This window comes from Anoplophora glabripennis, unplaced genomic scaffold (genome assembly GCF_000390285.2).
Source record: "Anoplophora glabripennis isolate ALB-LARVAE unplaced genomic scaffold, Agla_2.0 scaffold191, whole genome shotgun sequence".
Classification (NCBI taxonomy): Eukaryota; Metazoa; Arthropoda; class Insecta; order Coleoptera; family Cerambycidae; genus Anoplophora; species Anoplophora glabripennis.
Window position 1 is genome coordinate 844,791 of NW_019416357.1, and position 15,539 is coordinate 860,329.

General features: G+C 32.6%; 1 protein-coding gene across 5 annotated transcripts in view; it reads left to right on the forward strand.

Annotated features, from left to right (window-relative positions):
• Positions 1 to 10,532, forward strand: part of LOC108905810 (disco-interacting protein 2) — a 536,129-nt gene extending 525,597 nt beyond the window's left edge. For 4 of the 5 annotated variants that reach the window (XM_018708835.1, XM_018708830.2, XM_018708831.2 and 1 more), the window contains 2 exons: positions 716 to 1,645; positions 9,549 to 9,801. In XM_018708835.1, the coding sequence (XP_018564351.1) occupies positions 716 to 1,645; positions 9,549 to 9,801 (1,183 nt within the window). Of the gene's footprint in view, positions 1 to 715; positions 1,646 to 9,548 lie in introns of all 5 variants that reach the window. The other variant, XM_018708829.2, reaches the window with a different exon arrangement.
• The last annotated feature ends 5,007 nt before the right edge of the window (positions 10,533 to 15,539 follow it).

The following is a 15,539-nucleotide window of genomic DNA, read 5'->3' on the forward strand; positions in this document are numbered from 1 at the left end:
TGTCATTTTGATAAAATTTTTATTTACCCATTAAATCTTCCATAAACATCTATGGTATTTAAATAAAATTATTATATGATCGGAAAGAGTCTGACTGAAAACTATGAAAATTTAGACAATTTTAAATATAAGAGAATATAACTCAATAAACGATTCCAAAATATTAGGGTAAAGATAAATGATTTTACTTTTTTGAAAATTTCTAGACTTTGAATGTCTATATTGTATTTATTGAATTTGCAACAAAAGTTGTACAGTGTAAGTAGTTTTTTTCAGAAATTAATAATTTCAGAATTATTTGATTTATTCAACTGTGTGGTAAATTTATTTTAGGCTGAAAACTCAAAAATTACGTATTTCTCGAAAATAAAATGAAATCAATATTTTTTCTTTGAGATATAATTTTTATGAAGCAAATGAGTGTATCGAATATCCACCACACTCAGTAACGACAAAATTCTTAAATTCTTAGCAACGGTATCTACCAGTATCTCTGTCGCAACTTAATGTAATAGTATACAACTTTACTTACTTTCAATAATCTACGTCAATTAAGAGAACTTTCTTATTTTGATGGGCACTACTGTGTACCCTTTTTTCAATACATTCTGTAGTCTAGTGAATTTCCTGTATTTGACAATAGTACTTTGTATACCACAATAGTATAAGTACATGCAAATTTTAATATAAAATAGTTTTTTATGCTTTTTTGCAGGTGTTTAAGTAGTATTTACTCTGGACATCATTCCATTTTAATTCCTCCTTCTGAAGTTGAAGTAAACCCGGCGCTGTGGCTGTCTGCAGTAAGCCAGTACAAAGTAAGAGATACTTTTTGCTCTTACGGAGTGATGGAACTTTGTACAAAAGGTTTAGGATCTTCAGTAAACCAATTAAAATCAAGGGGAGTTAATCTATCCTGTGTGCGAACCTGTGTCGTGGTAGCTGAAGAAAGACCCAGAATGAATCTGACTACAAGCTTTTCTAAGTTATTTAGCGCCTTAGGTCTTAGTCCTAGAGCTGTTTCAACTTCGTTTGGATGTAGAGTTAATGTCACCATTTGTTTACAAGGCGCTTCCAGTCCCGAACCGTCAACCGTTTACGTGGATCTGAGAGCTCTCAGAAATGACAGGGTCAGTTTAGTCGAAAGAGGAAGTCCTCACAGTTTATGTGTCATGGAAAGTGGCAAATTGCTTCCCGGAGTAAAAGTAATTATTGCTAATCCAGAGACAAAAGGTCAATGCGGCGATTCTCATTTGGGAGAAATATGGGTTCAAAGTGGACATTCTGCCAGTGGATATTTCACAATTTATGGAGATGAGAACGAATACGGAGATCACTTTACAGCTCGTTTGGTAACGGGCAATACAGGAGAGGTATATGCTAGAACAGGCTATTTAGGATTTTTGAGAAGAACCGAATTAACAGAAAGAAATTGTGTAGTAGAAGAAACGATACTGAATCGTGAAAGTGATAATGAATCTGTGGGATCATCCCATCACTTAGTCCCCTCCGATTCACCTGAATTACATGATGCCGTTTTCGTTGTTGGGGCTTTAGATGAGGCAATTATGTTAAGAGGGATGAGATACCATCCGATCGATATAGAAAATAGTGTCTTAAGGTGCCATAAGAAAATTGCAGAATGGTGAGTTTATTGTATTCTTATTGTGTTATTAAAATTTTTATTATCTTAAAAAATCATAATTATTAAACTTAACTGCTTTAAAGTAAATTTTTCTTAAAATTGATATTGATACACAGTGTGTTTCATATTAAATCAGTACTATTGCTAACTTCTTTATTATTAGAAATATAGAACATTAAATTACCAAAGTAATAGCAGTTTTTCTTTTGATTAAAATTTATCAAATTGAGAAACAATTAATATTTTTACTTACAGAATTTATTACTCATGACGGATAAGTTATCTTTTCGCATGTTTTTTAGGTCGGTAACTAGCTGTTTGCCCACTCTATTTATTTGCGTGCGGTAATCTTATAGCTGTTTTACATTGACAATTTATTGATGAATAAATTGGCGAAGTTCTTCATGAATTAATTCACGAATTTATTGGTAAACAGTGTGGTTTACGCTGCTACAGACTGTCAAGTTTTTTGACGCATGAATCAATTCTACCAACGAAACAAAGAAGCAAATAAATTTCAAAAATGTCACCTTTCCACTCATAATTGTAGTGATACAACAGTGGTACCGTTCTGACACATATTATATAAATATTAGTTTTTGTAACAAATCAGTAAAAACAATGCAAAACTAGCACGACGCCACACAATTATTTACATATTCCAATAACATAACCTCATTACTGATCTGAGGCTGGAAATCTGTTGGGTTGGTACTTCCGAACTTCACGAAGAAATTGGCGAAAACTAGAACATGCTCTAATTCGTCAAGAACTTGATGAATAAATTCATGAAGTTATTTGACAGCAGATTTGGTGCATTACAATTCCAATTTCTTGATGAAGCGACTTCATGAATTAATTGATCAATAAATTGTCAATGTAAAACAGCTATTACTTGTCGCATGCGAATTGCCAATAAAACACTTTGTTTGTGCGCTCAACTCCGCTCTCGTGGGCAATAGACAACTTGCCACACTTATTGCACAATATTCTATTTCTGAACTACAAATAAGCTAATATAAATCAACAATATTCGAACGAATAACTTAGTAATGTGACATACTAAAAATATGTTAGCAAATCAGAGCAGGGTTGACGGACAACCCCTATATCCTAAATCACGGTGACACATGATCTTGGCCGAACTCGTTGTACAGCCTCGCCACGGATGGGATCGTCGGGCAGTAATTGACGGATATTGATTAGAGCAACAAATTTGTACTAATTAATTATTAATATTTGATAAAGTGGTTGTTGCGGATAATTTGGGGTGAAATCCAGTCAAATATGCTAACAAATATACAGAGTGGGCCAAAAGTTCCGAAATGCAGGATATCTGGGAATATTCAAGGGGTAGGGTAAAAGTAAAGGACTAGGAGTTTAGGATTTTCCCCTGGCTATCCGATGGTGTCGTTGAATTAGACCTGGACTATGACCTTCGAGGTCATATCAGTCACAAGAGTTTTTTTAAATGGGACCCCATCATTTTGACTCCGGAAATGCAGAGCGGAAAATTTTACGTTCGAATATGACCTTGAAATTCAAGAAAGATCAAGGTCAAATATCAAAAAGTCCCAAAGTGGACCAGCAATACCGGAATGGCAGAATAACCCACCGGTCATTTCAAGGTCAAGTTGGTTATCATGTTACCCTCGATGACTACTATTGACCATCCAAAACCGTCTATTACCCTTGGTAACCACTGTTGATCTTCAATGCCTTTTTCCCTTTTCTCCTTTTGTCCTGGCTGGGCCCCGCCGGCTAGGGCCCATTCTTCTGGCGCTCTTCTTGCTTCGCCGGCTCGTCTGTGTAAACCCCGGGGGTGGTGTCATGTTTATGGTTGGGTAGGGTGGTGCGGCTATGCAGCCTGGGATGCGCTTTGCTAAGGTGGCCCTCAGGCTAGCGCGAGAAGGGAGAGATAAGGAGGGTATGGGGGGGTGTGTATGTGTGTGTGTGTGTGTGTGTGTGTGTGAGTGTGTGTGTGTGTGTCGTTGTCTTCGTTTCTTGATCCTGGCGGTCTCTTAAACAGAAAAGATTAGCGGGCAGGGGGGGTACTAATAACCAACAGTTACTGTCTTTCACCTTGTCACCTGTCATCCTAGAACTATTGTGGAGAACTTTGTTCTTGGGGGGTTATTCTGCCATTCCGGTACTTTGGGCCATTTTGGGACTTTTTGATATTTGACCTTGATCTTGACCTTAATGGTCATTTCAAGGTCATATCCGAACGTAACATTTTCAGTTCTCTCCATTTCCGGGGTCAAAATTGTGGGGTTCCATTTAAAAATATTCTCGTGACCTGGATATGATCTAGAAGGTCATGGTCCAGGTCAAATTCAACGTCACCAGGGAAAAATAATAAACCCCTAGTGCCTTACTTTTACCCTACCGCTTGAATATTCCTAGATATCCTGCCATATCCTGTAAATACGAAAATCGCCCCGTGATCAAATTAATGTCAGCAACTCATAATATATATTCTAGACCTTCGGGGGAGTACGATTATGAAAGTTGCTGACAGCCTAGTTGGGGCAGGGGCGTTTAAAACGGGGTCAAATGTATCACTTACCGAACACACAAACTGTATGCGTAGTCCAGGCGGTATCTGTTTCGGATTGGGTAAAATGCATATGATCGGAGATTTTTGCTTTAACAGCTTCCAAATAACATCAGAAATGATAATTTTTTATGCAAATAAAAAAAAAACTTGGGTTTAATTGTTATTGCAAAAAAGTATAANTACATAATAATTGTTTAAATTTTTTTTTTTTTAATTTAAAATTTTCAAAATCAAATTTCTAAAAATCTAAAGCCTTTGAATACTTGAAAATTTCACCACAAAAAGAAGAGTCCTCAAGCTTTAAAATGATTTTTGAAAAATTCAAGTAGGACAGTTAGGTGAGCCGTGGTGATTGTTTAAACATTTAAACAAGTGTGTACTGTTTATTGAAATATCCAAAAGATTTTTATACTTTTTTATATATAAATAAAATATAAATTTTAGATAAATATTTTAAAAGTAAACGAAAAAATTAAAATTATAATTATTCACAATTAATTTTTTTTTAAAGATTTTTAGAAATTTATCGTACAACTAAAAATTAATACCAATTTTCAGTTGTTTATTTAAATAATTATTGTTTAAACAATTTTATAATATTTAAACAAACTTACTAGTATTACCTGGTGCAACATGCAAAAATTTTGGTCGTGAATATTAACATAGTAAATAAATAAACATAATAAATTAATCATTTTTTAAAGTAACTGTTTATCGGCATGTCAAAAGTCCAATAATTAATAATAAAAGGTAGTTGAAAATATGATAATTGAATTTTTTAAGTTGCGAGACATCGATTAAAAAAAATCATCGAAATTGGTTCATTAGAAGCCGAGATAAGTGAAATTTTTCCAAGCGTCGCAGTTTTGAACTCGAGAATTCAGATCGGAGTAGCTGTGTGTTTGCTCCCCCCACCACTGATACCTCATTGATTTCACGTGGTCTTGAATATTTTTGAGTGACATTTTAAATGGGACCCCCTTAATTGCAAATTTTGAAAATTTATATATGGAAAGTACTCAAAATGACAAACCTATTAAGTAAAAAAACAGCCCTTATATCCTTATAGTTTTGTTGTAAATAAGGGTTAACTTTAACGGGCTATAACTCCAAAAATAATGGGCGGATCATCAGATTTTTTTTTAAATATTCGTCTTTCTGAGTACTTTCGAACTATATTTTAAAATAAAAAAAATTGAAAAAAACATTAAATTATTGCAATTGTTTATAAGCGTGAAAATTACGAAAATGATTAAACAATCACCACGGCTTGCCTAATCGTCCGATTTGGATTTTTCAAAAACCATTTTAAAGCTTGAGGACTCTTCTTTTTGTGGTGAAATTTTCAAGTATTCAAAGGCTTTAGATTTTTAGAAATTTGATTTTGAAAATTTTTTAATTAAAAAAAAAAAATTTAAACAATTATTATGTAAAAACTATCAAACCGAATTGAATGAAATTTGGTGTAATGATTCTATGCAGTAAGAAGTTTAATTGGGAAAAGTATGAAGATCCTAGATATTATTCAAGTGTCTGAAAAAACTTGACAAATAAACAAGCACTTTTTGCCATTTTTTAAATGATTATTCCGATTTTTGCAATAACAATATTTATTTTTTGGAATTGCAACTAACTATCTTGATCAAAATTTACATTACAAAAATTTTTTTCCTCTTCCATTTTTGTCTAAAATGAATAGTTGCTAAGTTGTCGACGAGAAATCCAAGAAAAAAATGAATTTTTTTGCTATTTTTTTATACTTTTTTGCAATAACAATAATTAAACCCAAGTTTTTTTTATTTGCATAGAAAAATTATCATTTCTGATGTTATTTGGAAGCCGTTAAAGCAAAAATCTCCGATCATATGCGTTTTACCCAACCCGAAACAGATACCGCCTGGACTACGCATACAGTTTGCGCGCTCGGTAAATAATACATTTGACCCCGTTTTAAACGCCCTTGCCCCAACTAGGCTGTCAGCAACTTTCATTTTCATACTCCCCCGAAGGTCTAGAATATATATTATGAGTTGCTGACATTAATCTGATCACGGGGCGATTTTCGTATTTACCCCAGCACCCCCAACCCCTGCCCCACAAGGGGTGTCAGCAAACTCTGAAACCCTGTTATACAACATACGACCAACACATTAAAAACAAAATTGGCCATTAATCCGATCACGGGGGATTTTGACACCAATCTCTTAGACTATATGAACCACATGCCCTAACTAGCATTGAATGACCAGCAATATGTAGTGAGTATGTGAGGATATAAGCCCAAAATAGAGGAAATATAATAATATAATATTTGACACCCGTTGGATATACTTCGTGTTATAATTCACTTATTGTTTTGTAATTTGTAGATACATAACACATTGGTTAAAAAATTCCGGCACCACAATACAAATATTCATATGTGCGTTAGATAGTATGACTAACTTTCAAAAGAAACTGTCAAACAAAATTTCGTGTGTTGATTAAACACTGTTTTTTGATGGGCAAAAATACCATCCAAATTCAGTAATGGCTTGAAAAGGAATCTGCTCTGTCGAAAACAACCATTTGTTGTTGGTTTGCTGAGTTTAATCGGGGCCGTACGGACATCAATGATGCTGAACGCTCTGGACGTCCAAGCATCAAAAAATACCAAAAAATTGTGTAGGATAACTGTAAAGTGAAGTCGCAGGATATAGCTAAGATCCCAAAGATATCAAAAGGCAGTATATACAATGTTTTGCACAAACATTTGAGAAAAAGAAAACTGGGTGCCATGTTTGCTCACAGTGGAACAAAAAGGTGTTGATTACTCAGAGCACTGTTTAGACCTCTTTAGATGAAATAAATAGGATTTTTTTGCATCAGTGTGTGACAATGGATGAAACATGGATCCACCATTATACTCCAAAATCAAATCGACAGTTGGCTGAATGAAAAGCAGTGGTGAAGGCCGTCTAAAGTGGACAAAGACACAACAGTCAGCTGGAAAGGTCCTGGCAAACAGTTTTTTTTAGGATGCTCATGGCATAATATTCATCAACTACCTGGAAAGAAGAAAAACCATCAATAGCGAATATTACTCAGCAGTATTAGACCAATTGAAGGATTAAATCAGAAGAATTGGCCCCATATGGCAAAGAATAAAATGCTTTTTTACCAAGACAATGCACCATGTCACAAGTTGATGATTACGGTGGCAAAACTGCATCAATTGGGCTTCCAATTGCTTTCCCTCTCATCGTATTCTCCAGACCTGGCCCCCAGCCCTGGCCCCTGTTCTCAGGTCTCAAAAGGATGTTCCAGGAAAAAAGATTTGACATAAATGATGCAGTCATATCGGAAGCTGAGGCGTTTTTTGTAGGTCTCGACAATTTGTTCTGTAAGCATCAAAATGTTAGAGAAGCATTGGGATGAATGTATCACGCTTAAGGAGGTTCGATAAATATCTTGCGGGGCAGGCGGTGCGGGAGGGAAGCCTATGCTTATACACGGGAGTTTCGTTGTAGTACCAATAAACTAATTATTAGCTCGCATATATTTTTCCTGTTTAATGGATGACAATTAACTTTTTATTTGAATAAAAGTGTCTATTTTTCAATAAGAGCTTCTAAAACTGTAGGTGAAGTCTAGCAACATTGCACATCAGTATGGCATGGTGGTAAAAATTGGGTCAACTGTCAACTGTGCATAGCACATATACCGTAAACATGAATGAACATCCAAGATACAAAGTAGAAGTAATGACCGAAAAGCAATATAGAAGAACCTATGAAACAGATAGAATGTAGATTGATGAGAAAAAAAGTAAAATGTGCAAACCTAGAATCCATATGATAACTACCAAGAAGCTCACTGTATGGTAGTGAGACGTCGCCTTGTCAAATTGAAGATTATGACAGAACATCTATACTGTTTGTTTTGCAAAGGGATCCTTTCAATTTTTGTTTCAAATTGCTATTATATTGCACTAGATCACGAAAAATGTATTTAATATTAATTATTGCTACAAATTATTTTCGACTAAAATAATTTTACAGTCTATAATTGAGCTATTCAAATATAGTCAGTCGAAGCGTTAAATACAGCGTACAGCGTTGCCATATTTCCTTTCATTGGATCAGATGTTTGTTGAAAGTCAAAACGTTATCTATTCATTCCATTATCTCAATAATTATTGTAAGTGCATATTTTTATTGTTTTAAAATGTTTAGTAATATTTAATTCTTTAATTACAATTTTATTTTCCCGATCCTAACCATTTTTAAGAGTAATATTTACGTTTCATTCAAGTTTTTTACCAACTCCCATAAGAGCCTGTGTATAAGATCATAATTTTTAATATCACTTTTCAAAGAAACTACGTTGGCAATCGATCTGATATTTTTACACGAGGTAGTTTGCTTATTTATTTACAGATTTTAATTACTTTGAAAACTTTCTACTATTTTTTTTTTCGGTAACGAACATCCTTAAAGCAGACTGTGTTGATAGAGTAGACTTTTTTAAAAAATATGTTTTTTCAGCAGTTAACCTCGGGCCTTTTTTACTGATGTGTTCTTTATGTGGATGTATAAGTAATATTATTCAATAAATGATCCATAGAATCCTTAATAATATAATGAATATTTGTATTTTGTAAATAATCATTAATCAATACCTGGTAATTACAAATATTTATTAGATACTGTTTGTCTTATAAATACAAAAATTCATTAATATTTTGGATAAATATTTATATTCATCTTTTGTATTCATGAATACAAGTTATTTGAATACCACCCTACTCTGATGATAGAGAAAGTAAGACCTCAAAATATGCCATCAAGCGTAATGTGTCAAAAAACAAGTTGATAGAAAGTACTACTCGGTGGCTGGGCTACCAAGTCCGCTTTGTAACACAGTCTAACTTAAGACTACAATGGAACGATGGGTGTGAGGAATTTTCTTGTTGACAAACACCTAAAATCCAGGTATCAACATTTAAGTATTTTAAAATTATTTTTACGTTTAGAATACACTGAGTTTGAGGCGTTCCTCCCGACTCGCCCTGTATTCCATATATGGAATAGTAAATTTTTGTTACAATATTTATTTTAAAAGACGAAATTTTTGTAAATAACTAATTTCCACATAAAATGTATGTATAAATAAAAATTATTTTTATTGATCAAATTATGCAAAAATTCACCGAGAAATTAAATAACATATTTTTCGTATTGGCTGAACAATTCCAGACTGGTTGCTATGTAATCGGTTTACGCTTCTTGATACTTCAAGTCTTCTTCAGAAAAAACTCGGAAACTAATATTATATTTTTAATGTTTTACTTTAAATTTTCAGTGCTGTGTTCACTTGGACCAATCTACTGGTAGTGGTGGTTGAACTTGATGGAAACGAAAGCGAAGCTCTAGATTTAGTACCTTTGGTCACTAACACAGTTTTAGAGGAACATCATCTAATTGTTGGAGTAGTAGTAGTTGTCGACCCTGGAGTTGTCCCTATCAACTCCCGAGGTGAAAAACAACGTATGCATTTACGTGACGGCTTCTTAGCAGACCAATTAGACCCCATTTACGTTGCTTACAATATGTAAATCCATTGTTGTTTAGTAGATGGTATGAATATTTTTCATACATTTCATAGTTACTTTATTTAATAATATTTACGGTATATTGTAAGCATATCTGCCATTGAATTCGTGATTTATAATTTAGATTTAGATTAATATTAGTGTTATACTTTAGAATAATAAATATATTTTAAAATTTTTATAAACTTTGGCTCAAATCTTTTATACAACATCTTTACATTATCATAATTAAATATTAGTGACAATGTATAGATGTAAATATTAAGGCCTATTAGGCTCTAATCTACTGTATAGTTTTTATGTAATATGTAGTTTGTACAGTTGATTATGTTTTTCAGCTTTCTCTAATAGTGCAATCAGTGCTGTCTTTTTCTAGATTCTTTTTTATTTGTTTTAACCCAAGAGTTGTTATTTAAATTTTTCGTATTTTATAAATCTTAGTCTATATTTAGTGTACTTTTAAGAACTTGAAACTTATAGTACACTCTAGTCTCATTTTATTAAATTATTCGGCTGCTAATGGATTATTATATAAAAATCTGGTTGTGTAAATGCCCTTTTCATATTTTGATTATTGTGTTCATAGGATTTTTATTTTATCTAAGTTTGTTTCTAAACTGTTTAATGGGCAATTGTTTAATGCTCAACTAGTATTTATAATGCTTTTCTTTTATTATGCACAAAATCGTGTTAATATAGATAATATAGACAATAGTTAATTTTTATGTACATATATTTTAATTTTTAATATTTTGTTTTATATCGATAACCACAGTTTGAAATTTTTTTGTTATAGTTATATAAAAACAATAATTTAAATCTACGTTAATGTGGACACAGATGCAAATAATGAATAAATGTATCTTTATAATAACATTTTCTTTCATTTCAGTCACAATTTTTTCAAACGTGTGAGGAACGAAAAACTGTCCTTGTTTATTGCACTACATTCCAGCCAAACATTTTTTCAATGATATGGAGCCAGAAATTCATCAATAATAATGACGTTCTGCTTAATAGTCCAAGAGTTCTGAGCCAAAAATATCTCTGAAATGACAAAAGCTAGTTTTTTGATAATTCGTTACTATTCTGATGTACAGGGTCTCTCAAATTCGATGGATAATAAAAAACGCAAATAAAATTTCACTTGGAGATTTCAAATAGGATCACTTACATTTGCCTTTGAGCAAGAAATATTATTTTTGGAACTTTTGGAAATGCTTATTATGACATCATGAAATATATTTTTCCCAGAAACATAGAAATAACTCGAACTACTAAATTTCAACATGCGATTTCTCAAAGACAAAAAATGATATCGGAATAAATCCAAGTGCGTTTTAAATTGTAAGTATAGTACTTTAAGACCCCACTGATGGTTTCATCAAAAAAATTTACCCACCTTTCCATGTAACATAACCTCCAATATGTCAAAAAATCGCGATTTTGGCACTTTTAGGTCAGGATATCTCGAAAACCAGAGCCAGTTGAGGAATTTGGACCTCGGATTTGAATTCAGCGCACCTAAATCAAGTCATGGATAATTCCGATTTCGTTCGATATTTAAAATATACCCGTTTTCGCATTTCTGCTTGTAACTTTAAACAAAATTTTAAAATAAAATAATGAAAGTTTATCAGCGAAATTCTGTCTAGAGAAATAGGTCAAACAACTAATTTTCAACATGCGATTTCTCAACGACGAAAAATGATATCTGGATAAATCCAATCGCGATTTAAAGTACTTTAAGACCCCACTGATGGGTCCATCAAAAAAATTTACCTACCTTTCCATGTAACATAACCTAAAATATGTCCAAAAAAACGCAATTTTGACACCTTTTAGGTCAGGATATCTCGAAAACCAAAGCCAGTTGAGAAATTTGAACCTCGGATTCGAATCCAAAAAAACCAAAATATGCGCGTTTTCACATTTGTAACCACAAAACATTATTTTGTAACTAAACAAAATTTTAAAATAAAATAATGAGAGTTTATCAGCGAAATTCTGTCTAGATAAATAAGTCAAACAACTAAATTTCAACATGCGATTTCTCAACGACGAAAAATGATATCGGGATAAATCCAAGTGCATTAGTAAATGTAGTACTTTAGGACCCCACTAATGGTTTCAGCAAAAAAAATGACCTTTCCATGTATCATAACTTCAAATATGTCAAAAAATCAAGATTTTGGCACTTGTAAGTTAGGATATCTCGAAAACTAGAGCCAATAATTGAGATATCTGGACCTCAGATTCGAATTCAGCGCACCAAAACCCATTGGGAAAGTAGGTATATTCGTGTCGTTGGGTTAAAATACTATCGGCCTGTGTTATTGTGGCGCAATTTGTCAAATAACTTGTCAATATGGAAATATTTTGTTTGTTCTTATTTTGAATAGTTTATTTCAATTAATATGACAACGCTTGATGAAAAAGTTGATGATCCTCATTTACGGGAAAGCCCAAAAAAAAATGCAAGAAGAACAGTGCAAATTTATCAGGAAAGACATACTGGTCTCTGACATCCTGATCACAAAAAATTTGTAAGATTGAAGAAAACCGAATTGCATTTTGTAATTGAAAAGGAAAATCAATTCGGAAAAGAGCTCGCGGTGATAATGTTACAGCTCAGGCAAGTTAGCAGGGAATTAAATTTTAATAAGTCCTCAATTCAAAGAATTATGAGTAGTAGTAAATATCATGACTACAAGCATAAGGCATAGCCAGGGGAAGGGGGGTGGGGGGAATGCACGAATTCTTCTACATGCTGTAAGTTTCAATAATTACATTTTTCGAAAACAGTCATTAAAAGTTGACTTTTGCATGATATTTATTAAGTGTTAAAACAACAGTTTTTTGTTTACAGAACGTCTTTCACATCCAGGACGTAACAGTTATTTGTTTAACTAGGCAGTAAAGTACGGGATGTAATGCCACGGCTGATATTTGAAAAACGGCCAAGGCATTAAAGATTATCAGATCAAGTTAAACACATAATTTTTTCACCGATCAATTTTAATTTTATCAATAGCAAACAAAGCTATTTATTTTATATTATTAAAATTGTATGATACTTTTATGAATAATATAATTTCATCAGGTTGCCTGTGGCTGCTATGAGATAAGCGTTATTAAGTAAATAACTTAGGTACAGAGTAATCGCCATATTGTTCCTATTTAAACCCATAAAGATAACTATTATTTGAGATGGAAGAATTCAGATTAACTCCACCAGAAATTTTTGAATTGGCAAAGCAAATAGAGGGTTATTACTAGAAAAATCGAAGAAGATATATATCAGCAAACGCATAAAAAATGTATAGATTACTGGGCTGAGAATAACACTCTTTTTCATAAAATGTAGGTACTTATTCTGAATTAAACAAAAGTATGAAATCTTTATTATAGTCAATATATGTATGTGATGCTAAGAGCTACTTTATTAAATGTCTACAACTACTCTTCTTGCATTCTCGAATAATTATTGATGAAATGAAAGTAATGAAAGCATCAAAAATAACTATATTATTACTATAACTCCACAGTCGAAATTATAGAGAGTGATTCATCGCTAGCTTTTAGACTATACTCGACGGCCAAAATTATAGATAGTGATTCATCGCTAGCTCTTGGACTAGTAAGGGGAATGAAGCGTGCCGGGAACGAAAATCCATTGGCGTGTCTGCGTAAAAGGCAACAAGATATAGAAAATAATGAAAAAACATAATAAAACATAACATCTAATATTTTTTACGGTTTGCTATAACCGGCACTTTGATCAATTTTAATTATTACAGCATTTTAAAACGTCCCAGTTGTGTTTTTTTAATTTATAAATTTATTATAGCCATGGAATTAGACCCCTCGTCTACGCTTATGCTATGACGTTTCTCAGGTCGGGCAAATCAAGTCCGTTTACACCCACTAAAAAAGCATTTCCCTATTCCCTACCAAGTGCAATAAAAGACAGAGATAAAATATAGATCGACGTTCAGTGTAACTCAGTCTATACACGATTATAGATTCTACCGATGTGCATGGCGAGCGGCACAAAGATAAATAATATTGAACCGTATAGAAATCAATTTATTTTTTATACGCATTATGGTAATAGTGTTTTTATATTATGTATTAGTCACTCTTTATGATTTCGGCCGCCGAGTATAGTAAGGGGGATGAAGCGTGCCGGGAACGAAAATCCATTGGCGTGTCTGCGTAAAAGGCAACAAGATATAGAAAATAATGAAAAAAGATAATAAAACATAACATCTAATATTTTTTACGGTTTGCTATAACCGGCACTTTGATCAATTTTAATTATTACAGCATTTTAAAACGTCCCAGTTGTGTTTTTTTAATTTATAAATTTATTATAGCCATGGAATTAGACCCCTCGTCTACGCTTATGCTATGACGTTTGTCAGGACGGGTTAAATCAAGTCCGTTTACACCCACTAACAAAGCATTTCCCTATTCCCTACCTAGTGCAAAAGACAGAGATAGAATATAGATCGAGTTCAGTGTGTAACTCGGTCTCTAGACGATTATAGATTCTATCGATGTGCGTAGCGAGCGGCACAAAGATAAATAATATTGAACTGTATAAAAATCATTTTATATTTTATACGCATTATGGTAATAGTGTTTTTATATTATGTCTTAGTCACTGTTTGCATAGATTAGGTACCTACTGTACTGTTTGCTTTTGGCCATTGGGTAGGAAGGGTTTTGCACAAAATTCCTCGGTTTAACCATATTCACCCAACCACAGAATATCCTAACTACAGGATACTACTAACTACTAGTAGTTAGTATATTCTGTGACCCAACCATGTTCAATAAACTGGCTCACTCCTATAATAAACACAAATAGCACTCCAAGTCGTAGTGCACAAAGTACCTAAACATTTTATTGGAATCTATAATAGCAATCTCAATTCATTTTGCATAATGAGGATATAGTACCTCTTATTTATATTAATAGTATGATTAGTATGAGATGAAGACATACTCAGTGCGCATTAAATGCAAAATTAAAAATCGTGAACGCTGTAAATCGGCTTTTTTTGCTTATGGTAGAACTAATACGTAATGTTATTTCTATATTTGTGTACTATTATAATCGACTAAATATAATTAAGAATAGGATATTTTTATAAAATATATTTAAAAAGTAGCTAATTAGATTCTCTATGAAGTGAAAATAGAAATTTGTACATAATAAATGTTGTGAACACTAAAAAATTGTCAGAATATGAAATGAGTGCCCGTAATAACATATTTTATATTCTAATAACAAAACAATTAAACATGAAATTGTAACAATGAAGATAAAACAGAGTAATTAAAATTGACACAAGCCGATATAGGTAAGTTTTCTCTATATTTTCCTTTACCTATTAAAGCTTTTGGCAAAAAAACTAAAACGTGGTTATAAAGAACTTAAGTTAACCTGGTTTGGCCGAGTTTGCCAAACCAGCAATCCGTACTTGTGAGATAGGTTTGGATCGAATTAATAGCTGTGATCTGATGATTATTTTATGTCTCAATTTGGCGTTTAAAGAATGGATGGAGATATTTATTAATAACGATATTTAAAGTATTTATTAATAACGATATTTAAATAAGTATGGCTGTATATTTCACATTAACTTTTTAATTTAAAAAGTTATTAGCAGAGAGCGGACAATTTGTGATTTTAACCTTGAACATAGATATGTCATTCATAAACCTAGATA